This window comes from Sturnira hondurensis, unplaced genomic scaffold (genome assembly GCF_014824575.4).
Source record: "Sturnira hondurensis isolate 20B ecotype Veracruz unplaced genomic scaffold, ASM1482457v3 Scaffold0017436, whole genome shotgun sequence".
In the NCBI taxonomy this organism is placed as follows: domain Eukaryota; kingdom Metazoa; phylum Chordata; class Mammalia; order Chiroptera; family Phyllostomidae; genus Sturnira; species Sturnira hondurensis.
Window position 1 is genome coordinate 18,402,784 of NW_028090067.1, and position 27,048 is coordinate 18,429,831.

At 44.5% G+C, this 27,048-nt stretch overlaps 1 protein-coding gene across 1 annotated transcript; it reads left to right on the forward strand.

Annotated features, from left to right (window-relative positions):
- The first annotated feature begins 5,247 nt into the window (after nucleotides 1–5,247).
- On the forward strand, nucleotides 5,248–21,746 carry ADSL (adenylosuccinate lyase). The gene is made up of 14 exons (XM_037068050.1): nucleotides 5,248–5,467; nucleotides 8,564–8,767; nucleotides 10,761–10,805; nucleotides 11,329–11,408; nucleotides 14,603–14,774; nucleotides 14,984–15,030; nucleotides 15,624–15,714; nucleotides 16,189–16,258; nucleotides 16,397–16,544; nucleotides 18,329–18,419; nucleotides 19,067–19,156; nucleotides 19,670–19,846; nucleotides 21,320–21,437; nucleotides 21,587–21,746. Exons 1-13 carry the CDS (start codon nucleotides 5,288–5,290, stop codon nucleotides 21,404–21,406), a joined length of 1,482 nt encoding a protein of 493 aa, XP_036923945.1. The 5' UTR covers nucleotides 5,248–5,287; the 3' UTR covers nucleotides 21,407–21,437; nucleotides 21,587–21,746.
- The last annotated feature ends 5,302 nt before the right edge of the window (nucleotides 21,747–27,048 follow it).

The window sequence follows — 27,048 nt, forward strand, 5'->3', positions numbered from 1 at the left end:
CCCTTAGGTGAGTTTAGTGTATACATAGAAAATCCATGCTAAAAGCCAGGCTTCTACACTCCTTTCTCCAGACTACCCCAGCCACACTTCCATACTCACCAAAATTTACCCTTCTCCAGAATCACTAACGTCAGCATTCTTGACCTTGACCTCCTGTCTTCCCAACCAGCTGGTTCCCACTTTTCCTTGGCTGTGTCATGATCTATCAGCAATCGCAGGACACTGGCCTATTTCCTTTTTTCCAATCCATCATCCTTCCTCTTTTTCTTACTTTCCTCCTAATCCAGCTTATATTTTATAGCCCATAATTTCAATAACATGGTTGCTGTTGACACCTACATGTGACAAAATCTCCACTCCGGAAAAATTCTGTTAGCCAAAATGCACCCAAAAGCAGCATTGCTGGGTGGAGGGGGCTCCTATAAGTGTACTGTAAGCAGCCAGTATTGAGACCTGGCAGTACTCAGCAAGCATCCTGTGTCCACTAATACACAGAATATTGCCAGAATCAGAAAAATTCACCCAGATTCCTGCTTCCCAACCATAAACAGAGAAGTGCTTCCCCTTTGACCACTGATTCCTCCAGGGCTTGGGGTCCTTTCCCTTCCTGCCCCCTTGGGTACTTTTCACTCTCCAATTAGCCCTTCTTTCTTGTGATTAGCTGGGGTCCTTGCCAGTCAACATGCTCAAGTCCATCCCCTGGTAAAAACCTGTTTGGGGGCTCATGTTCTAACTCCTACCTTACCAGCGACTATCCTGTTTTTCCCCTGGAGAAACGTTCTGTCCCTCCTGATTCTCTTCCGATGTGTTCTCTGCCTCTGTCGTTCCTGTAGAAAAGCTGTCCCTAGTCCACCAGACATGACCATTTGCCTCCTGATAACACAGCTCCTGGATTTTCTTCTATGTCTAATATGTTCCTTTATTTCCTGCGCCCTTTTCATCCTCTTCTATCTGATGGTGAGTGTTGGATTTCATCAGCACTCACACCCAAGCCCTCCTTTGTTGCATGCTAAAATCCTAGGCAGCAATATTCACCTCACTGGCCTTTCTTACTCTCCTTTGTCCTCTGACTGAACTCTAAACCTTGGTGTGCCCTGGGCTCAGTCCTGAATTTTGTTTTCTTGACATATTGCTCCCCACCCCACCCCCACCCCCAGATGAGTTCATTCAGCTCCAACCCTGGCCTTTCTGATCTCCTGATCTTTCTGGTCTACCTAATTGACTTAATTGCCTATCAACCTCTAAGTCTAGTGGACAAATCCCTCCACCTTCCTTGTCAAATCTACTTCCTTGATCTTTCCCTTGTCAGTAAATCACACCCCCGCTCACCCAACTATTCAAGCCCATAGCTGCTTCACATCTCTGATTTAGTCCATCGTGAAGCCTGTCAGTTCTGGTCTTGCTTGGCATTCATTTCAGTTCCCCCGTCCCCAGTCCAGTCTACATGTAATCGCTGGGATGGTATTTTTTTAAAAGCAAATCTGATGAAGTCATTCTCCAGCCTAAAGCCTTCTAGTGGCTTTCCATTGCTTAGAACAAAACCACCAGATACCCATATTTTCAACAAGGTTCTCAAGGTCTGGCTACCAGCTACGTTTCCAAATTTACCTCCCTCTCTTCTCACCTATTGTCCTCTCTAGTCTCATCAGCTGACCATTGTACCCCACTGCCTAGTCCAATGCCTGGTACAGAGTATGCACCATGGTGAAATGAATGATCCTAACAGATAACAGGATGCTACATCAAGACTTTTTTTGTAAAGAAACTAGGTATTTTTAAAGCCTGAAATAAAAACAGGAGGATAGATATAAAAAAAATCAGAGGATCTTTTATGAGTTCAGACACAAGAGAGTTGCCAAAGTAAAATTAGAGATGTTGCTTTAGGTAACAGTGATACCCAGCTGGAAGTATCTTTGGAGATCGGGAACCAAAACTTTGAAGCGTCTGCAGACTCAGAAGGTAAGCCTTGCAGATACCCAAGCAGTTTTCAAGGGGAGGAGAAGTGGGTTAAACCTTGAGGAAACTCCCACTTCCTTTTCCAGGAAGTGAGAGAAGGGTCATCAGAGAAGGAGCAGTCAGAAAGGAATTTCAAAGCAGAACGTAGAGATTGTCAAAAATGCTAAGTACTTCAATTAGCCAAGAGGAATGATTTAGTACAGAAAAAAAAGGAAAAACTATTTGACTCAAAGATCAAAATGGTACAAGATGTACATTGGGAAGCTTGCTCCCAGTTTTGTCCTGTCTCACCATTCCCTGCATGTGCCCCGCCACCCACATGTAGCCTTTAACAGATTCTTTATGCAAATATAGGCAAACAAATATGTATTATGGAAAAGGGCCTTTTGATTTGCTTGTTAGAGGAAGTTATTGGTGATCAATGACACTGATTTGGAAGAGACACAGGAAGTTGTATATTGCAGTGCTAAGGAATAAAGCTGGAGAGGAGCAAATTTGTTGAATGCAGGAGTCCCAGGCATCGAGCTAGGGAATCAGCATCTCTTATTTCCTTTGCTCCTTAATGTACAGCTGAGGATCGTCAGCCATGTTTCACAGGTGAAAAGAGCAAGTGCCAAAGATTTACTGATTGCCCAAGTCAGCTAATAACTTGCAGTGCCAGGAATGTTGGTGAAGGGGCAACTAGAAAGAGAGATTTCCATGTTAGGGATAGAACAAGAGCAAGTGAAGGTGTTTCTATAGTAGAAGAGATCTGTGCATTTTTAAAAGATTTTATGTATTTATTTTTAGAGAGGAGGGAAGACAGGGCAAGAACCACTGAGTGGTGGTTGCCTCACGTACGCACCCCAACTGAAGACCAAACCTGCAACCCAGTCATGTGCACTGACAGAATTGAACCGGTGACCTCGTTTCATTTCATTTCATGGCATGCCCCTCATTTCATTTCATGGCATGATGCCCCACTGAGCCACACTCACTGATCAGGGTGATCTCTGTGTATTTCTTAAAAATCAAAGCAGAAGGGAGTCAGAACTGTAGAGATGAAAAATCCATATAAAGTAAAAGCAACAGTTTTTTGCATCAACGGATAGAAGACTGGAGGTAGAAGTCTCTATTTTGTGGAGGAAAAATAACAGCAAAGTGAAGCAGAGAGGCAGGAGAGAGGACTGGAAGGCTCAGAAGACAGCTGAGTTTGCGATAGTCACGGTGGAGAGAACAGTAAACTCATCACAGCTCATCAAAGCAACGAAGCACTCTGCAGAGTGGGAAGTTGCAGGGAGTAAATTCATGTTCCCAGAATTGTCTGCCCTCACCCTCAAACAAATCCCCTGCGGCTCTCAAGAGGGAAGGTGGAAGAAGACCAGGGTGATGAGCTCAGGTGGCTGATGGGTTTCTCTAATGGTCAAGTATTCTGGAATTTGTGTTGCAGTCAACTCTGGCTGTAATTCTGGACTCAAGGTGGAGATATAAAGAAGTCATAGAATGAGGACACTGAAGAGGTGTGACAGAGGTTGGGGGAGAGGAAGTGCAGTGTTAGATACTAGAATCTAACTAGTATCTTGGCTTGTGGGCCCATTTCTCTATCTGGGCTAGGCTCCTTTTGGCATTATTCATTCATCCAAGGAACACTATTGAACACCCGTACCATGCTAGATCCTGTCCTAGGTGCCAGGGAAATGAGTTATCAAGAGTGCCCATGCTAAGTCTGCCATCAACGGGAAAGGCAAATTCTCTGGTGAGGATTATGAGAGAGGCCTAAGAAGCAGTAGGTCATTCATTGTCTATGAACTCCCAGAGGTGGGCAGAGAGAACACTACAGGGGCAGTCTATAGACTTTTGAGTGAATCTGGAATAAATGGTCCGGATTTATGGCATCTGGAATCCGTGAAAGCAGAAATGGAAAGATGACAGGTAAAGAAGTTATCATTAAAGACAAGATCTTGAAGACTTGAGATCTATAATTAGCAATGTTTAATATCCCTGAAATATGGTTACTAAAAAGCTGGGAATTCAAATGGAATTCCCCTGGGAGGTCTTGTTTTTAGTGAGAAGCTCAGAAATAAGTAATTTTTAAGCTGCTTGGTACCTTTGGAGTACCAAGGAAATGGTACATTTGGAGCTGCTAAGAACCAAGCATCTAGAGGCGCTCTGCCTGCAATTAACAAGTAGCACCCCCCTGCTACATGAGCAAACTAGATATTCAACCTGCCCATGCCTTTGTTTTGTCATCTGCAAACTAGGGTCATGGTAAGGCTAGCATTTATTAAGTACTGTGTGCATTGCACCAAGGGCTTTACTTGTAGTATTTTATTTAATAATACCCGAACAACTCAGGAATACAAGGATTAAATGATATCATTTGTGTAAAGCAGTGATACTTAGTAAGACCTCCCTCCATAAACATTAGAGGCTTTTATTATTATTGGCCAACCAGAGCACAGAGCTTGATCATGAGGGAACAGTCTCTGAACTTGGCCTTGTTTCCTAAGGAGAGGTGTTCCAGAACTGGGAATGCCTTCACGAGATCGCAGGTGTGACCCGGCATGGTGTATGCTGGAACTACACCACTTAATGGCTAAGATTGCGGACTCTTAAGTGGGGAGACCCTCAGCATGTCACTCAGTTTCTGAATCTCAGCTCCAGCACTTTTTTTAACTATAGTTGTATTGCAAGGGGCTCACTTGGAACTCAGTAAATGCTGACTTCTCTTAGGCATCTTCATTTCCCTCAGAACTGCACTCAGTGCCAGGCAGGCAGTAAGAGTGGGGCGGTGGTAAGGCGATAATCAGCAGCAGCAGCAGCACAGCAAACATATCGAGGGCTAAGTGTCCAGACGTCGATCTGCCACTCAATCCTTACAGCTGTTAGAAGACAAGGGAGGGAGAAAGAGAGAAACATCAATGTGTGGTTGCCTCTCACGTGGCCCCCACTGGGGACCTGGCTCCCAACCCAGGCATGTGTCCAGATTGGGAATGGAACTGCAACGCTCCCTTTCGGTTCGCAGGCCGGTGCTCAGTCCACTGAGCCACACTAGCCAGGGCCTCACAGCAATCCTAAAGGCAAGTTTTAATGTACGTCTTCCCAGAGGGGGAAATGAGGCGCAGAGCGGCTAAATAATTTATGAAGCAGTAATCCGTCTCTTGTAAATAAAGAGAATCTTGTTAACCCTAATTAGTGAGCCAGCAGCCGAACTAGACAACCTTGAACGCCCAGGTTTCCAGGCGCTCCGGGGGCGGGACTAAGTGGAGGAAGTCCCGCCCCAGAAGAGGAAGTTCCAGCCTTCAGGCTTCCGTTTCCGCCTTCGGTGTCCCGTCTATTCTGGCGGTGTTGGATGTTCCAGATGGCGGCGGGAGGTGACTGTGGCGGGCAGCAGGCGGCCTGCGGGTATGACAGCTACCGCTCGCCGCTTGCCTCCCGCTACGCCAGCCCGGAGATGTGCTTCGTGTTTAGCGACAAGTACAAATTCCGGACCTGGCGGCAGCTCTGGCTATGGCTGGCGGAGGCAGAACAGGTAACGGACCTTGGAGCTGAGAGACCTGGCGGAGGGAGGCGGGTCCGCTCCAGCACGTGGCAGGCTCCGCGCCCAGGATGGGTCTAGTCGCCTGGGAGCAGCTGCGCTGCTATTTTCGGCTAGGCGTTAACTATAACGGGGAGCTGCGGCCCCAGGACAAGCCAGTGCATGAGGCCTGGGAGCCGCCACCTGTTGTGTCACATGCTTTTAATCACTGACGGTTAGAGACGCGGAGGCGGCGAGAAGTTCAGTCTGTGGTTTCAGGGCCCAAATCTTGGCCATTCCTGCCGGAGTACACCGCTAACCACTGAGCGCTTGTGACGTGCTGATTTATTGCGCTAATTTCTTTACAACATCTTTTCTTGTTTATCCCACACAGCTCTTGCAAAGTAGGCAATGCTCTTCCCACATTAGAGGGGAGAAAGCCAGGTGTGTGTAATAACCAAGCCAAGCGTGTTGTGTGCTCTGGGCCACCCAGCTGTCAAGAACGGAATTGGGAGGTGAACCTGAGCGCCTAGCCACTTGTCTTCCACGGTGCCTCTGTAATGACGTTGCCAACGAAGTCGGACCTGGGTTCTTGAGGTCAGCCAGGAACTCAAATTATAAGAGAAAGTTTATTTATAAAGTTACAGAGGTAGTAGAAGTGAGCCAGCTGGGCTGTGTAGGCTGAGGAAACAAGTTACACAGGCAAAGAAAGGGCCCTTGGAGTTTAGGAGCAAGGAAAGAAAGTACCCTGGAGAGTCGAGTGGGCCTGGGGGGAGAAGGAAGAGCGTGGGGAGGGGGCCTGGGGCCCTTCATCCAGAGGAAGGGAGTTTAGGGGAGGTGTTGGGCATGGATCTCATAACACTTATCAGGTTTATGCTGAGGCACAAAAATGACATTTATTCCATGGGTGTGGTTGGCACCCATGGCATTAATTGGATTTTTGTTGTCTACCTGAGTAGGGTGATTTAAGCTCTTTACCCTCTGGGCAGGAGAAGTGTAAACCATTTAGTCTTTGACCTTGGTTAAGGGAGCATAGGATTCTACAGTTTATTAGATGGCTATAAACTGCATGGGCTTTGAACTATCTCAGTTTCCCTGTCCAACTTGTCCTGGTTTATTAGCCTGTCTCCGTGACAGGACTGTCACAAAATCCATGTTTCCTAGGACACTATTTTCATTTCATGGGTCCATGTTTTGCCTCTGAAGAGGGAAAATCTGAGTAGAGGTTTATCAGATGGGATTTACCGTTTGTTTGAGGAGAACTACTTGTAGAGCTGTTCATCGAAATGTTTTCTGAAATCGCTCCCGAGGGGCCTTTCCCAGAGCAGTGGAAGGATGCTGATTCAGAGAGCTGTAAAGTTCCAGAGGAAAATGCCACAACAAGCAGGACAGCAGTGCCCTTGGAAATGGCACGAGTAAACCCCGAGATAATCTGGAGTAGGCGAATGGGATGGAGGTGCACTGGAACCTCCCCAAAGGGAAACTTCCATCCTCAGTAATCATCCCCTCCATTCACTGAGCTCAGGAAAATAAAGTGACATAATAGCAGGCATTTCTATGCCAGGCACTGTTCCAAGGCTTTACATATTAATAGCTTATTAACCCTCAAATCAGCCAATCAGGTGAGTACTGCTCTAGAGAGGTTATAGATGGTGAAATGGAGGCACAGAGAGGTTCCATGAACAATTGGCTCACTTAACAGTAATGGATGGGAAAAAACATTAATAGTGCATTGTGGTTTAAGTACCAGCATGTTCTGTTTCATTTGATACTTTACTGTATAGATTAGTGTAGTGTCGTTCAAAGGCTTTGCAGCAGCCAGTGAATGGCTTCAAGCTGGAATTGAAATGTAAAGTCATCTGAAAGTGTTCTTCGCTCTGCCCAGTCTGCTATTGACTGAAATGCATACAGTTTTTTGTATAGTCTCCTACCTTTGGATTATCTATTAGTTAGGGCATCAAAATTAGCAGCATAAATTACATAATAATTTAGTAGTTCAGGGAAATAATTGAGGGATGAGAGAGGAGGAATGCAGAAAATGAGGAACCTGGAATGAATTTGGACAGTAGACATTGCTTGAGGGTAGGAAGCAGTTTGGTCACACCGCCCCCTGCTGCTTTGCCCTGGGAGGAGCCCTGAGATGTCCTAAGTACTGGCCAGAGATCCTGAGCAGTACAGGCCACTGCAGTGTGGCTAGTGTGACGGAGGAAGTGAATTTTTACTTTCTCATTTTAATCAGTTTAAATTTAATAGCCGTATCTGGTCAGCAGTTATCATCTTTGACAAGATAGCTCTAAAATGCAAGATCCTCCCCAGGGCCAGGGCTTAGGAGTTCTAAGTCAGGTTTGAGGAAATTTCACCAACTACTTAGTCACCACTTGGATCCTGGAGGGCCAGCGGTTTTTTGCTAGCCTGATTTTTTCCAGTGGTAGATGAGTGTAAGGTATTGGTGTGTTTATTTTCTCATCAGTATCTCCTGGAATTGCTTTCAGTTGCACTGAATTTCTATACCTGATTTGTTGGCAAAACTACTTAACCACATTCCTAATTTTGGTTTCTCTGAGTAAATCCATCTGGATCAAATATAAAGCTGTGGCTTGTATCACACACTTTGGGCACTTACCTGCCAGTCATGGAGTGAGCAACAACAACGCTCTTCTCGTGGAATGTACGTTCTAAGGGGAGGGAGGGGTTAATACATTTATAAAAGTGCCATGTGATGAGTGCGCTCAGTAAAACCAGGCTAAAGGGAAAGAGATGCAGGAGGGTGTCTCACGTTGAGTCAGGAAATAAATCTGAAGAGATGACATTGGAGCCCAGAGACCAGAATGTGTGAAGTGAACAGAGAGATATAGGGCCTAAGGGAGCAACGATCAGGATTCCATTATTATTGTATAATTGGGGTTTACTTAGAATGTACGTAATTTACCACGATTCACTGAGAAAGTTATTGCCTCCTTACCATGTACTATGAGTTACTCCAAATTTTAATGTAAAAATTGGGAGAAAGAGCATAAATGCTAATGTGAACCAGGTTTTTTTTCACAGTGTCACCCAGTTCAAATAATCGTGACTCCTGAAGTGATATATTTTATCTTGTGTGTTCTGCAGACATTGGGTTTGCCTATCACAGATGAACAAATCCAGGAGATGAAATCAAACCTGGACAATATAGACTTCAAGATGGCAGCCGAGGAAGAGAAACGATTACGGCATGATGTGATGGCTCACGTGCACACATTTGGCCATTGCTGCCCAAAAGCCGCCGGCATTGTACATCTTGGGGCCACCTCCTGCTACGTCGGCGACAACACAGTAGGATCCTATGTTGTTTGGTTTCCACTTAGTACTCAATCTTTATAGTCCATTTACAGACTGTAGTTTATTCTATCCAGTTTTAGAGAGTAGTTCCATAGATCTTTAGTTTTAGGGGTATCTTCATGCTCAGGAGTTCTCTGCTTTGGATATTCCTCCAGTCTAAACTATAAGCCCCTAATGGCCTCCATAGAATAACACCTGCAACGATCGCGGTTTGATTCCCAGTCAGGTCACATGCCTGGGTTGCAGGCCAGTTCCCAGCAGGGGACTCATAAGAGGCAACCATACATTGATATTTCTCTCCTTCTTTAAAGATAAATAAATAAAATCTTTAAAAAAAGAATAACACCTGCAGATACCCTTATGCATTGGTTTGCTGGGCATAAGCCAAGGTCTTAGCATTTTCAAGGCTAAGGTAATTTTCTAAAGGGATTTTTTCCCCCAAGTCCTTTATAGTTCTTTGCCATGATTCTGAAAAGAAAATAGGATTGCAATATAATTCTTAAACCTTTAATTAGAAAAAGCATCAGCATGTATTTTCCTAAGAGTTTACTAGGTGCCTCACACTGTTCTAAGCATTTTAAATATATTCATGTATTCTCCTTGTCAGTCGTAAGAGATGTTATTATCTCCATTTTTAAACAGCTTCATTGAGGTAGAGTTTGCATCCCATAAGTTTTTCCGTTTTTAATGTACAGTTCGGTGAGTTTTAGTGAGTTTATACCATCGTTAGCCTTCGCCACACTCCAGTGTTAGAGCACGGGCCTCAGCCCAGGAAGTCCTCTCATGCCTGTTTTCTTCCTTGGTCACTGGCCTGCTTTCCGTCTCTACAGTTTTGCCTTTTCTAGAAATTTCATGTAAATGGAATCAGAATATTTAGTCTTTGGAATCTGGCTTTCTTATCCCCCTCTCTGCAGCTGAGGAAACTTAAAGAGGCTGAAGAACTTGCCTTAAATCACACAACTAGAAGTGATACAAGCCCAGGTAGAATGGTTCCAAAGTGGTGGTCTCTTTTTTATTTTTTTATTATTACTATTTTTTTAAATCCTCACGAGGATATGTTTGTTGATTGGGGGCGGGGCATAGAGAAAGAGGGAGAGAGATTGGTGGTTACCTCCTTTAAGTGCCCGGCTGGAGGGGGACCAGCTCCCCTTCGGTGAGTGGGAGGACGCTCACACTGACCAAGCCCCCGGCCAGGGGCAGAGCTGGAGCTGTGCCCTTCATCTCTTAGTCACAGCACCTGTGGAAGAAGTTCGCTTCCAGGTACACTTCCAATTCAGAAGGAAGTCCCTAACTTGGAAGTTGCTTTGAATAGTCTTAAGTGGTATGTAATTAAAGGCATTTGTATGTAATTGGTGAGTCAAATAATGGAAGAGGAACAATCCTCTCACTTGGAATTTGTTGTACTTTTTAAAAGTACCCAGTGCGTTGTTGGGCTCGATGGGTAGTGTCTCGTATAAGCACATCTCAGAGTTGCCTGAGATACATCTCTTCTCCTCACAAAACAACTTTAATTTCCTAAACCTTGCTGTTCTGGTTCATGTCTTTTTTTTTTTGGTTGTTGTGAGCAATCACAGGCATGAGCAGAGGGAGAGGAAACTAATGCAGTGAATCCTGCAGAAGCTTCTCAGGGACTCAAGCACTCCTCTGGGAAAATAGGAACCTCGTTGACCTGGGCGTCTTCACAGTATTCAGGATGGGGGTCACCTCTTAACTATTTTCCAGCCATTTTAGATACCACATAAATTGGGCTTGATGAGTATAAAGGGTTTGTTCCTTATAGATTCCCATAGTACCGCTCTAAGTTGGTGTGCTTTTAAAAGAATAATCAGAAAAGTACAACTTCCATTAGCATCTTCTGGCTTGTACAGTCGGTTGCTAATAGGTAGAGGAATAGCTGAGAAACCAGTAGTTAATGCCCAAAAAGTGTTATGTAATAATGTTTGGGCAAAGCTATTTAATATACGACCATTTGCGTTTTCCTTTGCAGGATCTGATTATTCTTAGGAATGCACTGGACCTGCTTTTGCCAAAGGTGAGGAGTTGCCAGAAATTTCCTACCACCCCTGGATTTCCTGTGATAGGGCATGGGCACCACTTAGGAGTAAATCAGGACAGTGTAAATCTGAACAGCTGATCATTTATTCAGGCGAATGATCCTGTATCTATTCTGTAGAACTAGTGGCTTCTTCTTCAGTTAAAACACTGTCAGTGAATGCTTTTAAAAGCCTAGCCTTTTAAATGAGGGAAGAAGTGGCATGTTGCTGGAATGTATGGGTCAGGTTTGTGATTTTCTCCTCTCTTTCTGCATGAGCGTGTCAGTGGTCTCAAAATTGTGCAGAAAAAGTTTGTGACTTTAGGCAGTCAGTTCAGTTTTTGAACATTCATTGCTATGACCTCTTTCAGATAGTTTAGGATACAAAGATTGAGAAGATATGTCCTCTGCCTTCATGAGCCAGAGGTCCAATTCTATATTAACTTGTCTGAAAGTTTTGCTCCTGATCATGTAACGAGCTCAACTTGAATTCACCCTTTGTACCACGTGGTCTTTCTTGTAGCTGGCCAGAGTGATCTCTCGGCTTGCTGACTTTGCGAAGGAACGAGCTGATCTTCCCACCTTAGGCTTCACACATTTCCAGTAAGTGACATGATGCCTTCTTGGGACTGGGGCTTGTTTATGTGCACCTGGCATTCATTCATTTTTTTCAGTTATTCTGCAGGGAAACCTTGAGGTAAGTAATCTCAAGACATAGCTTAAGTAGATACCATGGATGCTTATAAGGATGAACCTGATCGCGGTTCGATTCCCAGTCAAGGCACATACCTGGGTTGCAGGCCGGTTCCCTGCAGGCTAACTACCAGCAGGGGACGCACAAAAGGCAACCATACATCGATGTTTCTCTCCCTCTCTCCTTCCCCTCTAAAAATAAATAAATAAATAAAATCTTTAAAAATATATATTTTAAAAAAAAAAAAAAGGATGAACCTGATATGTAACCCCCGAAAGCTGTACTGGTGAGAGAGTAAATATAATAGTTCATTTAGGAAACGTTGGGAAATATGAATCAAGAGCCTTAAAAAGTATTAATACTCCTTGATTTAATAATTCCATTCTAGAGAATCTAGACCAAGGAAGTAATCCAAATTATGGAGAAAGCTTTATAAACAAAATCTTTGTTACAATATTATAATAGTAAGTATTGGAACCAATCTAAGTGTCTCACAATAAGAGAATAATTAAATGAGGTATATAGTGTATCCACAGGTTGGAATTATATGCAGCCATTAAAAGGATGCTGGTAAGACTAACAACATGGAAATGTGCTGAGGTTAATGTTAGGGATAAAGACAGCATATACATTGCATAAAGATCAGAAGAAATCACACCAAACTGTAAATACTGATTACTCGGGTTTATGAGATAATAGGGTAATTAATTTTTTTCTTTACTACTTTTTGAATTTTAAAATGTACAAGTATTTTTATGATTACTAAACCAAAAAAGCCCTTTTAAAAGAAATTTATTTTTAGAGGGGAAGAGAGGGAGAGAAACATCATTGTGTGGTTGCCTCCTGCATCCCCTACTGGGAACTGGCCCATAACCCAGGCACGTGCCCCGATTGGGATTGAGCCTGCAACCCTTTGGTTCATAGGCCAGCGCTCAAGCCACTGAGCCACACCAGCCAGGGCTAGAAAGACCCTTTTAAAAGCTGATATCATTTTGGGGATCCAGTAGCAGGTTTCAGGTGAGGATATTTGAGTGGCATATTCACAGGTGCCTTGTGTTTTGGCGTGGCATTTCTATGGTAACAAGGATACCGCCTCATATCATCAGCGTAGGAGAGCCTAAGTTGGGGCGAATCTTCCTGAAAGTTATGGCCTATACTTTATTGGTAGAACCCTGAAAAAATTGGTCATGAGAAGGAGCCAGTGCTCAGCATGTGTGTGTCTCGGCCACGACACATGTTCCCTCTGCTGCCTCCCTCACACGTGTGCTGTGGCTCCTCTTCCGCTCCCACCTCTGCTGGAGAGTGTCCAGAGCTGCAGGCGCTCCAGGATTCCTCTGGGGCCAGCGGAATGAGAGGCATCTGCTGCTGCAGCTGGCAGGCCCTGGGGACGCGGGAAGTGGTGTGGCGCTGTGGGCAGCACCTCGGTATGTGTCAGCCCCTGCGGTGAAAAAGCAGCAACTTTACTGAGATGTAATTCACATACTGTAACGTTCACCCCTGTTAAGTGTACAGTGGAGTGGTTTTTGGTATATTTAGAGTTCTGTAGTCATCACCAGTATGTGATTTCAGAGTATTTTCATCACCCCACAAAAACCCCATACCTGTTAGCAGTGCCTTTCATTCCCCCATTCCCTAGACCCAGGCAGCCACTGACCTGTTATTTGTTGGTGGATTTGCCTCTTGTGGATATTTCATTTATTTTATTTTATTTTTAATATTTTATTCATTTATCTTTAGAGGGGAAGGGAAGGAGAGAGGAAGAGAAACATCAGTGTATGGTTGCTTCTTGTGCATCCCCTGCTGGGAACTGGCCCCTGCCAGGAACTGGCCTGCAACCTAGGAATGTGCCCTGACTGGGAATCGAACTGTGATTGTCTGGTTCACAGGCCCGCGCTCAATCCACTGAGCTACACCAGCCAGGGGGATATTTCATTTAAATAGAAATCATACAATATTCATCTCTTTTGACCGGCTTCTTTTAGCTTGGCGCAGTGTTTTCAGTGTTCATCCATACTGTAGAATGGACCAATACTTCGTTTCTTTTTATGGCCAAGTAGTAATGCTGCTACGTGGATGCACCACATTTTGTCCAGGTATTTGTGTCATTTCCACTTGTGGCTATTATGTACGATGCCATTGTGAACAGATCCATGCAGACTTGTTTATTTCTTTGCTCATACCAATAATCTAGTAGCAGGAGTTAGCAAAGAAAACTACCATGAGATTAACTTGGGAATATAGTAAAGCATGTGGTGTACCTGCTATTGACATTCCTAGTGGTGGTCCTTGATTTCCCCAGCTGTCAGTATCATTAGTCTAACAGAGACTTCCGTCTGGCACGGGCTGCGTCGTCTGTGAGATCCGCAGCATCGCCCTGACTGGCGCGGCTCTGTTGGTTGGATGCCGTCCCACAAAGCGAAAGGTCACCAGTTTGGTTCCCAGTCAGGACGGATGCCTGGGTTGTGGGCCTGGTCCCAGTTGGAGTGCACACAGGAGGCGGCCGATCAATGTTTCCCTCCCTTCCCCTCTCTCTAAAAAAATAGTAATTATAAATAAACTGCAATAATGCTGGAGTTCTTTATTTTCATTTTTAAGAGTTTAAGTTTTATGCTACAAAACAGACCTGTAGTGGATTGGTGTAGACTTCTGACGGGAAACAAAACCGTTAGCTGCTCTGTCCGAGGCATTTGGTCGTATGTGCTGGGGGCTCCCCACAGCACATCTGGCTCCTCGTCAGCTCGTGACTCCTTCCAAAGCCCTTCCTTGACTGCCCAGCTAGAGTAGCATTCTCTGTTGTCTTCATTTTCTGTGTTCATAACAAATCAGAAGACACTTTTCAAAGTGTCTGATTTGTTTGTTTACGTTACATGTGAGCTCCATTGGATAGGGGCCTTTATACTCTTTGAATATTTATAAGTGACATAGAATCTCCTTAACTGGTATTTACTCAAATGTTTTAGCTCCTGTTTTGTCTATACCGATTTCTCCATCTCTTAGTTTAATTCTTTCCTGTAACAGTGATGACTAGAGGAAGCAGAGAAGCTTTTATGAAAGTCAGTTCTTGGTCTGAAACTTCCCTGTCTTCTCTTTGGGCTGCTCTCAGGCCTGCTCAGCTGACCACAGTTGGGAAACGTTGCTGTCTTTGGATTCAAGACCTCTGCATGGATCTCCAGAACGTGAAGCGTGTCCGAGATGACCTGCGCTTCCGTGGGGTGAAAGGCACCACTGGTACTCAGGCCAGCTTCCTGCAGCTCTTCGAGGGAGATGACCAAAAGGTATTCCGAAAGCAGCCTGGGGGACACAGAAGCTCAGTGGGGGAACACCAGAAGCAAAGCTGACCTCCAGGACCACAGGAGATGGATCTCAAGATGAGCGGAGTCTCTGGACGGAAAGGGCTACAGGGCATGCATTCTGGGCAGGATGCTGGGCTGTTCTTATTGCTAGGCATGCCCGGGTTACTATAGGGATGTTTTTTCTTTCCAAGGTAGAGCAGCTTGACAAGATGGTGACGGAAAAGGCAGGGTTTAAGAGGTAGGTAAATGGGAACAGTGTTGGCCTCCCTATTAAGTGATGAAAGGCCTGTGTTCAGTATACCTCTAGATTTCATCCTGACTTTTGTGGCATTTTCTTTGTTCTTCCACCTATTTCATTCCGTCTGTAGCCAGAGTTTTATTTTCTTACAGCCTAGATTCTATTTTCTTACAATCTGTAAGAAAAAAGGAAACTTTTACTTCTGAGATTTTTAGAATAGCCTTACTTACCCATGTTACTATTTTTGCTTATTTGCTGAGGGCCTCCGATGGATTAGTCTAAATCTGGCCATTTCCACTGAGGGCCACCAGGCTCCACTGTGGCACCCTTTAGGCACTTCCATCAGGCTGCAGCAGGACATGGGTACATGGATTGTATTTCCTTCTTGGACAGGACAGCTGTCTGGGTGTTGATAAAAAGGATGGAAGGACAGTCTGTTCCAGGAACCCGTCATTGGGTCGGTCCTCTGGGCTGAGTGTGACTCAGTGTACCAGTGAGGCCAGGCTTTCCCTTGGGCTCTGTTTTTACTCATTTGTTTGACACAGTCACATTTTGAAATATTTCCACTTAAGGCTCTTTTCTACTTATGCTAGGGCTTTCATTATCACAGGACAGACCTACACACGGAAAGTGGATATTGAGGTGCTGTCTGTGCTGGCCAGCTTAGGGGCATCAGTGCACAAGGTGAGTGGTGGTAGCTTGTGAGGGTGGAGATGAGGCCTTTGAACACCACACACAAACCAGATCAGCCTCAGACTTCTACTTAATCATGTCACTCGAGACGTCAGATGTCATTTTTAACAATTTGGGGCCCATAAGTGTAAGCTCTTAATTAAGTTGAGTTGAAGGGAACGACTAGTTTTGGCATTCCCCTTCAAGTTCATCTTGCCACTATCCTTCCGTGATGTCTTATGCAGTGTTTCACAAAGACGTGTCCGTGTTCCCCAAGCTTGTCATTCCAGCTCTTTTGGGGTCAGGAGGGGTGTGAGTAAGGCTCTCTCAGGGAGCTCTTGGGGCAACGTGCTGAAGAAGGAGATGAACTCCTTAGGCTCAGCCACAGCACACTTAACGAGCCGTCTCCTCCATCAGTCTAGCCCCTGCCCCTGGTTCCTACATTCAGGAATGTGGGGTGATGCCTCTACCCCTGCTTGTCCCTAGATTTGCACTGACATACGACTGCTGGCAAACCTCAAGGAGATGGAGGAGCCCTTTGAAAAACAGCAGATTGGTGAGTGTGTGTGGACACCACAGAGGCGCTGAGAGGCTTGCAGGCATGTGTTACCAGCTCATCTGCCCAGTGTGCTTGGGGCTCTCACTGCCCCCTGACATCGTGCTGCCTTTGCTTCTTGCCCTCTTACGTGGGCAGGCTCCAGTGCGATGCCATACAAGCGGAACCCCATGCGCTCCGAGCGGTGCTGCAGCCTCGCCCGTCACCTCATGACCCTCGTCATGGACCCTCTGCAGACGGCATCTGTGCAGTGGTTTGAACGCACGCTGGATGATAGTGCCAATCGGTCAGTGGAATGGGGATGTCACAGAAGGATGTTTTGAGGACATCTGCATTTGCTCATTGTCCCCAAGGAGCCTGGAGTCTAGCAGGGAGGCAAGAACGTAGAAAGAACAGTGTGATGAGTGTTAGGCTCAAAGTGCATACGAGGTACTCTGTGAGGACCCAGGGAAAGCTTCACAGAGGAGGGGATGCTTAATACTTAGGAAATAAACAGGCATTTTTTTAAAAGATTTTATTTATTTTTAGAGAGAGGGTAAGAGAGGCAAAGAAACATCAATGTGTGGTTGCCTCTTGTGTGCCTACTAGGGGGACCTGGCCTGCAACCCAGGCATGCACCCTGACCAGTGAATCTTTGGTTCATAAGCTGGCACTCAATCCACTGAGCCACACCAGCCAGGGCCAGGATTTTTAAAAAGGTATTTAAGACAAGGTAGGGAGCATGTATAAAGGACCAAAGGCAAGAAGACAGTTTACGGAGTTACTAAAAGTCAGGGCACTGAGGAATGATCTCTGTACATGGTAAGAGATGAGTTAGGATATGATCGGAAGTTCATTTACCTGAAAAGAGGTTGAGGTGGTATTCTGAAGGCATGTTGACATCAGCTGTGGCATCTGGCACAAGGACGTGTTAATGAATTATAAGGTGAATCAGAAGTAATTTGTAGCTGTGGGTAAGGTACCAACATGCATATGATATCCTACATTATGTATATACTTATTTAAAGCAGGTTCACGTTGCACTGGTTTGCTTGGGTTGTACCAGAATTTCTTGAGTGGAGAATATACATTAAAGCCAGGGTTTACCCATGGAAATAAGATATGTGGACTCACTCAGAAATCAGTCATTGAACACTTTTAGCAGGGTGCAACCTAGTGAGATGTGCCTGTTAAAACACCCTGCAATAGTTTGGAAGATCAGTTATAAGGGGACGTTAATTTAGTCCAAATGAGTTTGGAGGCTGCTTTAAAAATGCCATTCAAGCCCTAGCTGGTGTAGCTCAATGGATCGAGCACAGGCTTCAAACCAAAGGGTCGCTGGTTTGATTGCCAGTCAGGGCACATGCCTGGGTTGCGAGCCAGGTCTCCAGTGGGGAGCACACAAGAGGCAGCCACACATTGATGTTTCTCTCCCTCCTTTTTCCCTCCCTTCCCCTCTCTTTGAAAAGAAATAAATAAAATCTTTAGAAAAATAAATAAAATTGTGGCTGATGGGCCAGCCTTGGTGGTTGACTGAAGTGAGTGTTAAGTTTGGTGATGGGGCCCTGGCCGGGTAGTTTCACTGGTTAGAGCGTCATCCCAGTATGCCAAGGTTGCAGGTTCGATCCCTGGTCAGGGCACAGACAAGAAGCAACCAATGAATGCATAAAATAAGTGAAAAAACAAATTGATGTTTCTTTCTCAAATCAATAAACGAAATATTTTCTTTTTAAAGATTGGTGGTAGAATGCTAGCCAGGAGCCACAAGGGGCGGGAGAGTGGGTTCGAGGTAGTGAGCAGGAGGCAATGAGAAAGTGGCTGAATTCTGTTTGGGGTTTGAGGATCGATCAAGTGGGACTCTCTGATTGGGTGTGTGGTCTGGCACGTGGGCAGGTGGTCTGGACGAGAGGAGATAATGGCTTCGAGGGCCGTTGGGGTATTGGGGTAGTTGAAGTCAGAGAGTGCAGGAAATTGTCCAGTAGCACATACGACATGAGAAGTTAATAGGACTGTTTCTTGGGACACACCCTACATTTCACTGAAATTGTTATTTGCTTAAAGAGATAACTGCCTTGGCTGTTTGTTTTCCAGACGTATTTGTTTGGCTGAAGCATTTCTCACTGCAGATACTATATTGAATACATTGCAGAACATTTCTGAAGGATTGGTGGTTTACCCCAAAGTAAGAGGCCTCAGTTAAAAAGCAAAATCTTAGGGAGGGTTTGGAGTGTGGGAAGGGGAGTGTAACCTTTTTCTGCTCTGGAGTGGGTGTGTGAGGGAGCTCTGTATTCTGGTCCAGTGGGAGTCCTTCTAACCGGAGCTCATTTTTCAGGTTGTGACATGAGGTCTAGAGCACGAGCATGTGCAATGTGTAGACACATTTCTAGAAAATGGGGAAAGGTACTTTGAATTGGCTTAAACTGTCTGCCAGCAAGAAGCATCAGGTCTGGTGTGGCTGGCAGAGTCGACTGTTCCCTTTGCCTGTTTTTAAGTTCCTGAGGGAGATGGGTTCATTTCCATCATGTATTTGGCTCTTGCAATGGGCATTGAAATTTAACAGCTTGAGGTTTTAGGGATTGCTTTCAGTGAAGCAACTTCTAAAAGTTTAGTTAAATCAGTGTTTCTTTTTAAAATCAAAATAATACTCTGGATTACTAAGAAAGCTTAAACATATAGCGTAGAATAAAACAATCCATTCTACTCTCTTTTTTATAAATATGGTAGTTCATGACCTTGATGTGCACTTTGCTGGTCACAGTTGATGTCGTACTGTGTATATGACTCCATAACTTTGAGGTATCTTTCTTGGCCCTTCATTCATTTTTCTAGGTAATTGAGCGGCGCATTCGGCAAGAACTGCCTTTCATGGCCACGGAGAACATCATCATGGCCATGGTGAAAGCCGGGGGTAACCGCCAGGTTTGTAACTCCCCGTGCTCCTGGATAAATTGAGAGCGCACCTTTAGTCCTGAAGAATGGATGAAGGAAGGAGTTTCTGTCATTACCTTCCGCCACGGTATTGGTACGGAACAGTGACCGCGTTCTACCATAGAATAGGCTTATTCTGGAGGGTGACTGTGGAAAACTCAGTCTGTTAAAAGCGAGTCACGTAATCACTTGTAGCAAAGGTCTACTCTTAATGAAGGAATTAGGTCTGAATTTCCATAGGAAGTGATGGGAAGCAGGCAGGACACGAGCAGGCGGTGCCAGAAGCGTTAGAGCAGCCCGCCTGAGGTGGACGCGGGTTTCCGATTTGCCCCAAGTCGTAGTCAGAGGGTCACAGTCTTGGTGGAGTCAGACTGTGAGGAACCACCTCGGCCTGGAGGGGCTTCGTGTACCACTCAGAGACAGAGTGGGTGTCAAGTGTCGGGTGACTTACTAAAGCATGTGGCCTGTTCATGGTGAACCAACAACAGCTCACTGTCTTCCCAGGATTGCCATGAAAAAATCAGAGTGCTGTCCCAGCAGGCAGCTGCTGTGGTCAAGCAGGAAGGGGGTGACAATGACCTCATAGAGCGCATCCTCGCCGACGCCTACTTCAGTCCCATTCACTCCCAGTTGGACCATCTCCTGGACCCTTCTTCTTTCACCGGGTGTGCGTCCCGGCAGGTAAGCGTCAGCACTTCCACGGAGCTGCAGTGCTCTGGGGTCCCCACCCGCCCTCTCGCTCCGGCTTGGGATTCAGAGCCGGTTGCGCTGGCTCCACTGTTAGGTTTTGGGCGTTTTGTACTGCCTTAAGGATTTTCTTGGTGGATTTCTTTGAATTCTCTTTTGGTTTAGAGCATATGGTGTAATGGACAGAGATTGGGCTTTATCATGAGGTAGATCTGAGTTTGGTCCTGACTTGTGGCGTTACCTGGCTGACAGCACAGAAACACATCTCGTAGGGCAGTGTGAGATTGAAAGGCCTAGCATGGTGCTTGGTGCATAGTGAGTAGTCAGTGTTTGTCACTTTTCCTCTTGATCTCTTGGGGACTACGAGAGTTCATTCAAAACCGTTTATCAAATGTGGACTGTGTGCTCTGTGTTTGGGTATTGTGTTTAATTCTGGGGCTTTAAGCCCTGGCCGGGTAGCTTAGTTGGTTAGTGTCGTCCCAATACAACAAGGATCCCCAGTCAGGGCACACACAAGAATCAACTAATGAATGCATAAATAAGTGGGACAACAAATCATTGTTTATCTCGTGTGTGTGTGTGTGTGTGTGTGTGTGTGAGATCAATAAATTTTTTAAAATTCTGGAGCTTTAAAGATGGGTAGATAATTTTTACCCTCAGGGAGCTCAAAACTTATTGGTGAAGACCTGTAAGTAGTTCATTGTAACACCAAGCAGTACATACCGGAATTGAGGGAAGTACATCTTTTCAGGGATAAGAAAGGATGGTACAACCTTAAAATAGTAGAAGTTGAGAAAGACTTCTTGGAAGGTGTGACATCTGAGCTGAATTTTAGGGACAAGTAGGAATAAATCTGGGAACATCATACTGTCTAACATGCAAGAGAGAAACTACGATCATTTGCCAGAGTGTGGAGTACCCCAGATGTAGTTGTAGGATTTAAAGTTGAAGACAACTGGAGTTTATCATTTATAGTCAAATCACTCTGGAGTTTTGGACTTGAAAGATTTGAACTGGAGGTAAATTATTGTTACTAATTCCTTCATTATTAACAATAAGGAGGCTGCTGCTGCAATGGGCCAAGCATTGAATGATGAGAGCTTGGAGCCACCATGGGTAGAAACAGACAAGTGCTTAACCTTCTGCTCCTTAGAAGGTTAAGCACTTGGTAGTTAGTGGAATGAGGAAGAGGGAAGAAGCAGTGATGACTTTAGCTTGGGTAGCTGGGTGGAGAGTAGTAAGAGCCACTGAAAACGCAGGCTCAGAAGGATAGCTTATGTGGGCATAGTGGGTGAAGCTGCCTGTGGCTAGGGAGAGAATTCTGACAGACAATTGAGAAAAATAGCTCAGCAGTGGAGTAAATTCGTACTAAATTAGGTCTGAGTGATATAAACTGACATTGAAAAGTTATCAAAACTTACATCCTAATGCTTTCTTTTGTTTTCTATTTGCTTTCCTCTTTGGCAGGTACGAAGATTCTTAGAAGAGGAGGTATATCCCCTGCTAAAGCCGTATGAACATGTCATGAAGGTGAAAGCAGAATTATGTCTGTAGGGTTGGAAGAGAAGTAAACAAAATCATTGTTGTCGGGTGACTTACTAAAGCATGTGGCCTGTTCATGGTGAACCAACAACAGCTCACTGTCTTCCCAGGATTGCCATGAGAAAATCAGAGTGCTGTCCCAGCAGGCAGCTGCTGTGGTCAAGCAGGAAGGGGGTGACAATGACCTCATAGAGCTATGTTAACTTTTATTACCGAACTACGGAAACACTCTAGTGTCTTATTTCACCTCAAAAATTGTTACCTTGAGCTAATGCAGCACTTTTCTCCTTTCTATGGCACGTTCATATTTCTCAGGGTTTGTAATGGAGAAATAAATTGAGTTGGAGTTGGACTCTGGGTTTTTTGTTTTGTACTGTTTTCAGCAAAACAGACTTGCATAATGAATGTAGCTTATACTTTGCTCTGTTTTTTCAAGGCATATTTTTTAGCTAGTCTAGTCCTTTTCACATGTTAACTTGATTTGAGGTATTAAGCAAGTTCCTGGTCCTTCTTTTGAGGGTGACTTTGACCTAGGTCTAGCAAAGGAACCTGGACTCGGTGATTCAGCAAAGTTGGGTGTCTTTATTTTGGTTATGTTTGGCTAGAATAAGTGATAAAATCTGAAGACACAATATATTCTCAAACTGATCTGGTCATCAGACTTACTTGGCTCTAGTTGCACCTTCATGTTTTGATCAGGCTTTTGTATATTGATTAGGGCATATTGATTTCATCAAGGCATTTGACACCTTTGATCCTGGTTACAGAGACTGATCATTTTTGAATCAGCTGTAGCTAAAGAAGATGCGTTGGGAATTACTGCCCACCCGGAAGGAGAGCACCGGTGGTGTTTATGCCGTGGGGCTCTGTCATTAGCCCTGTGTCTACAGATTTTCTCAGCATATATGAAAAGAAAGTTGTTTTTTCTTTTTATCAGATTTGCAAATGACACAAGACTAGGATCATTAACCACTAAATTTATTTGATAAAATAACTAAGATTTTATCTAACCTTAAACTGGCTGAAATGATGTCAAAACTAAGAGGAAAGAATTAGGATAAATTTGAGTCCCTTGAACTCAGTATAAATGAGAAAGGGTTGCCAGTAAGGTGAGACGTGTTAGGACATGTTAATGGTGTGTGTCCAGGAAACCACCCGTCCTACTGTTCCATGCTCAGGGCGTGTTCAACTTTGGACTCGCCATCTGAGGAACAGATCACTGGAGAGCCAGCCTCCAAAGAAGACCTTGTCATGAGTGGTGAAGGAAGGTTAGGGCTCTTTACCCCATAGGAGGAAACTTGTCTTTGCTTCACTGTTGTGAGGAGAAAGAGTGAGTCAAGTGTCTGTTGTCCCGGGAGGTACAACTGAGCCCAATACCCACTGTTGAGAGTCTGAGCCTGGCTGGAACCAGACGTTCTCCGCCACCCCACTGCCTCAGGTCAAGCAGAAGAACCTGCTTGTCGGGAATGAGAATGTTTTGAGGAAGGACCGTCTTCATTGCCCCCAGTTGTATCTAATCAAAGGGAATAGAAGTTAAGAGTTCAACTTACTGGAAAGAAAGGAGAATAAGGCAATCCTTAAAACCAAATTTTACAATACAGTTCAGGGTAGCAAGCAAGCCTGGGTGGCATGGACCCATATGACATTTCAGCTCTTTCAGAATCAATTTGATTGTTATTCCTCGTGAGACCCCTGAAGGGGTGTTTAAATCGGGTCTGGCACAAGGAATTAAGTTACTGGGCTGTGCTCCAGCATTCCCCTCCTTCTCGAGTACAGGCCAGTTAAGAGGAAGCGAGCTTCCATCAGTGTAGCTGTAGTCAGAGAACTTATATTATGTGGTAGACACGCCAGACATATTGAATACCATGGATTTTAGTTCATAACTTCCCTCCTAGGAAATACAATGTTAGCAGTCCTGTTCTGATGATAAATTAGACTTCGAACTCGCGACTGGTACTCCTGGGCTGTTGGGTGCTTGTATCGGTTTGTCGTTTGTTTCTTTCCTCTTCCACTGTCAATTTTATGTATTAGTGATAGAAGTGCAATTTTCTTATCCCACTTTCCTTTTTAACATTTTAATTAAAGGCATTTGGGTGGGCTGAATGTTGGCTGAGAAGAGAGAACATTCATACCTTCTAGAAGATTAGGTTGAAATTGGTTAACTAGTGATGGAAACTCCAGGATCTGAACCATCCAGATATCAGGGCTTGGACACACTGAGGGATGACTGGCTTCAGTTCAGTGGCATTCAAGGACCTGGACACTTACTGCCTTTTTTCCCTGGCTGGTGGAAGACTTCATTTAATAACCAGGAGAGCCTGATGACACATGAGAGCACAGACTAGGTGGCTCCAGAATGGTGGCATAAACCCTGGGTGGATGTGATGGTTAAGTGACTGAAATCACATAGCACGTGTCCTTTTTCTTCTGAGCCCAGGAAGGGACACCACCCTTCGTCTCCGGTCAGTCAGGGAGCAGCCTGAGACTTGAGGGTGCTGCTGTCGGTTCAGTTTGCCTGCCATGGGTGAGAGTCTATCTTGAACTGGAACCAACCAGGGATTGGGGAATGAGTCAAAAATTAAATAGGAAAAACTGAAAAGGTTTAAAAATCTGGAAAGTTACATAATGAAATACTAAGGATAATGAGTTTAAGGTGATTTCTATTTTCTTTGTGTTTTGTGGACTTTTCAAGCTTTTTATGCAATTTGTATTTAAATGAACTTTACATTTTAGAAGTTTTGGATTTACAGAAAAAGTGCAAAGATAGTACAGAGAGTTCCCATATACCCCATATTTGGTTTCCTCTATTATTAATACATTGGTATGGTATTGATGTCACAATTAATGAACCAATATTGATACATTATTAAAGCCCTTTGTTTTTTGAAAGATTTTATTTATTTATTTTTAGGCAGGAAGGGAGGGAGAGAAACATCAGTGTGTGGTTGCCTCTCACATGGCCCCCACTGGGGACCTGGCCCACAACCCAGGCACGTGCCCTGACTGGAAATTGAACCAGCGACCTTTTGATTCACAACCCATGCTCAATTCACTGAGCTACACCAGCCAGGGCAAGCCCTTAGTTTTTAGTTAATGTCATTTTTGTGCCTCAGGATCCCATTTGGAACAGAAATTACATTTAGTCACCACTTTTTGAGTACTGGAATTCATATATATTATCTAAGGTGTGTTCTTTATTAAAGACATGGTCTAATGAACATAAAATCTAGTTTATCGATTTAGCTAATTCTGAATGTAACTGCAAGTCAAGGCAGAATTTGGTTTTTCCATTCGGACCTGCGTGACCTTGTCCATACCTCATTAAGTGCTGTGTACAGAGAAGTAAGTACTCAGAGGCCAGATTCCTGAAAAAAGTAGTTTTACGTGGCGAGTGTGGGTGTGAATTTGTCTTCATGAAAAGTCCAAACCTAAGAGGGAACAGCGGGTCTCTGGCCCAGATTTCAAGATGAGCGTGTAAGAAGACAAGTGACCTACAGGTGACTACGGGGACAGAATGAGAAACGTGTGGGTGGGTAAAAACAAGAGGCCCTCTGTGTCTCCTGCTATAACAAGGCCCTGTCCTTAGGAAAACAAGGCTTGACCTGCCCTTTCAGATTCTGACGTGCACTTGGTTCTGCCAGTTGTATCTGTGATGGTATTAGGACTTCCTTTTCAATAGAGAGCCAGAAATTGTGGTTTGGCAACATTCCAGCCCAGGCAGGACAGGGTGGAAGGAGGGGTTTGAAGGCATCTTTGGGAAATCCTGTAGCCAGTCCCTGCAAGGAAATAACAAGCTGATATTGAATAGTGGTTTTAAGAGGTCACATGTGAGACTGGGAAGGAGGGGAGCCCTGAGGGCCGCAAGCCAGTTTCTATCTAGGAGTGATCTAGCCTTTCATTGCTGTGGCTCTAGGGCACTGAGACATTTAAAAATAACAATGGGAAAATGTTATTCCTCTTCCGTGGTTTTAAACTTTAATAGGACACCTGTCTTTAATTAGGATAATACTGGTTGTAAGAGTACCGGCCAAGTATATTCAAAACGTATAACGCAGAAATCCAAAGATCTCAGAAGGATTCATTCTGCAGTTCCTTAAATAAGGTGCTCATTTCTTTCAAGAAAAAAAAAGGGTAAAATAATATATTTATGCTTTGCATGTAGAAAGCTTCATTTCTTTAGGGATAACCTAGAAGAAATACGTGTTTACAAAATACTTTGTTTCTCATCCAGGTGTCATACTTGAACAGGTATTTTTTCCAGCACCCTACTGTGTACTAGGAACAGTGATGAGCAAGACCGGTGGCTCTCCTGGGGCTGCGGTCCCAGAGCAGGCAGCAGACTGCACAGAGGGGTGAATGGCTCCTCATAATGGGACATACAGAGTCCAGCACACATGTGGAGCTTAACGAACACATGTAAAGTTCGTTAAGCTCCACTGAGAAGAGGTGCTCTTGAAGCCCTGGCTGAGTAGCTCTGTTGGTTAGAGCATCGTTCCGATACACCAAGCATCCCTGGTCAGGTCACATCCAAGAATCAACCAGTGAATGCAATAAACAAGTAGGACAACAGACTGATGTTTCTCTCTACCTCCCTCCCTTCTATCTCTCTACAATCAATTTTTAAAAAGTGCTCCTGAGATGTAACTTCAACAAATGCACATTGCTTTGCTTGGTTTTAGCATCTTGTAATTCACTATTCATCATGAGGCAGGTGCTTTTCCCAGGAAAAGCACCTGCAGTGTGCTCAGCTGAATTAATTCAGTACACCTGGCTCTCCAACCATCCTTCACGTGGCATGAATTGATAGGGGCTTTGCCTGGGGTGCTATCCTAGTAAGCTAAGGATTTGGCATTTTTCTTCATCCTTTTGTTGTCTAATGGAGGCTAAATGTGTATATAGAATTCTTACACAGCATTTACAAATAAAGTTTTCATCGAATTGGTAGCTAGTCTATCATTCCCTAAAAGGGAAGTACTTGTATTCTGTCTCCTGTGGCCTTTGGACCTGCCCAGTGTTGATCTCTGACAAGTGTTCCACTGGGTTGTGTGTGTTTGGGGTGGGGAGGATTAAGTCTTAGGGAAAGTAGGCAAAAATGAGATGCTAATGGTTTATTGCAAAAACCAAAGGGGCCTATGCTGAAACTAGCATTATTCAGCCATTGAGTTTTGACACCTCAGCTTACCTTACAACTATGTCAAGAAATTGTTTTCTGCCCTGGCTGGTGTGCCTCAGTGGATTGAGTGCCGGCCTATAAACCAAAGGGTCACTGGTTCAATTTCCAGTCAGGGCATGTGCCTGGATTGCAGGCCAGGTCCTAGATTGGGGGTGCATGAGAGGCAACTGCACATCGATCCCTCCCTCCCGTCCCCTCTGTCTAAAAGAAATAAAATCTTTAAAAAAATTGTTTTCCCAAAAATATAAATTTAAAAAACATATCCCCTGAAGGTTGTGTTATGAGCAAAAACTGACATTACCACCTAAAAAGACTGGAGTTCATTGTTCTCAGGCAATCTTTTAAAAAAGCAGAAATTCTAAGAGCCAGTGGTGTGATTGGGAGAAAAATGAAGTTGGCCACAGAAACTGGGTTCAGATCTCTCCACTTCATAGTTCTCATAATTTTGGCCAGGTCCTTTGTAAAATTCAGATGATCAAAT

Coding starts and splice junctions, on each gene's coding strand:
- ADSL (XM_037068050.1), top strand. CDS start 5,288: ATGTTCCAGATGGCGGCGGGAGGTGACTGTGGCGGGCAGCAGGCGGCC. Junction 10,806..11,328: donor TGGACCTGCTTTTGCCAAAG/GTGAGGAGTTGC, acceptor TCTTTCTTGTAG/CTGGCCAGAGTGATCTCTCG. Junction 19,157..19,669: donor AAGCCGGGGGTAACCGCCAG/GTTTGTAACTCC, acceptor CTGTCTTCCCAG/GATTGCCATGAAAAAATCAG.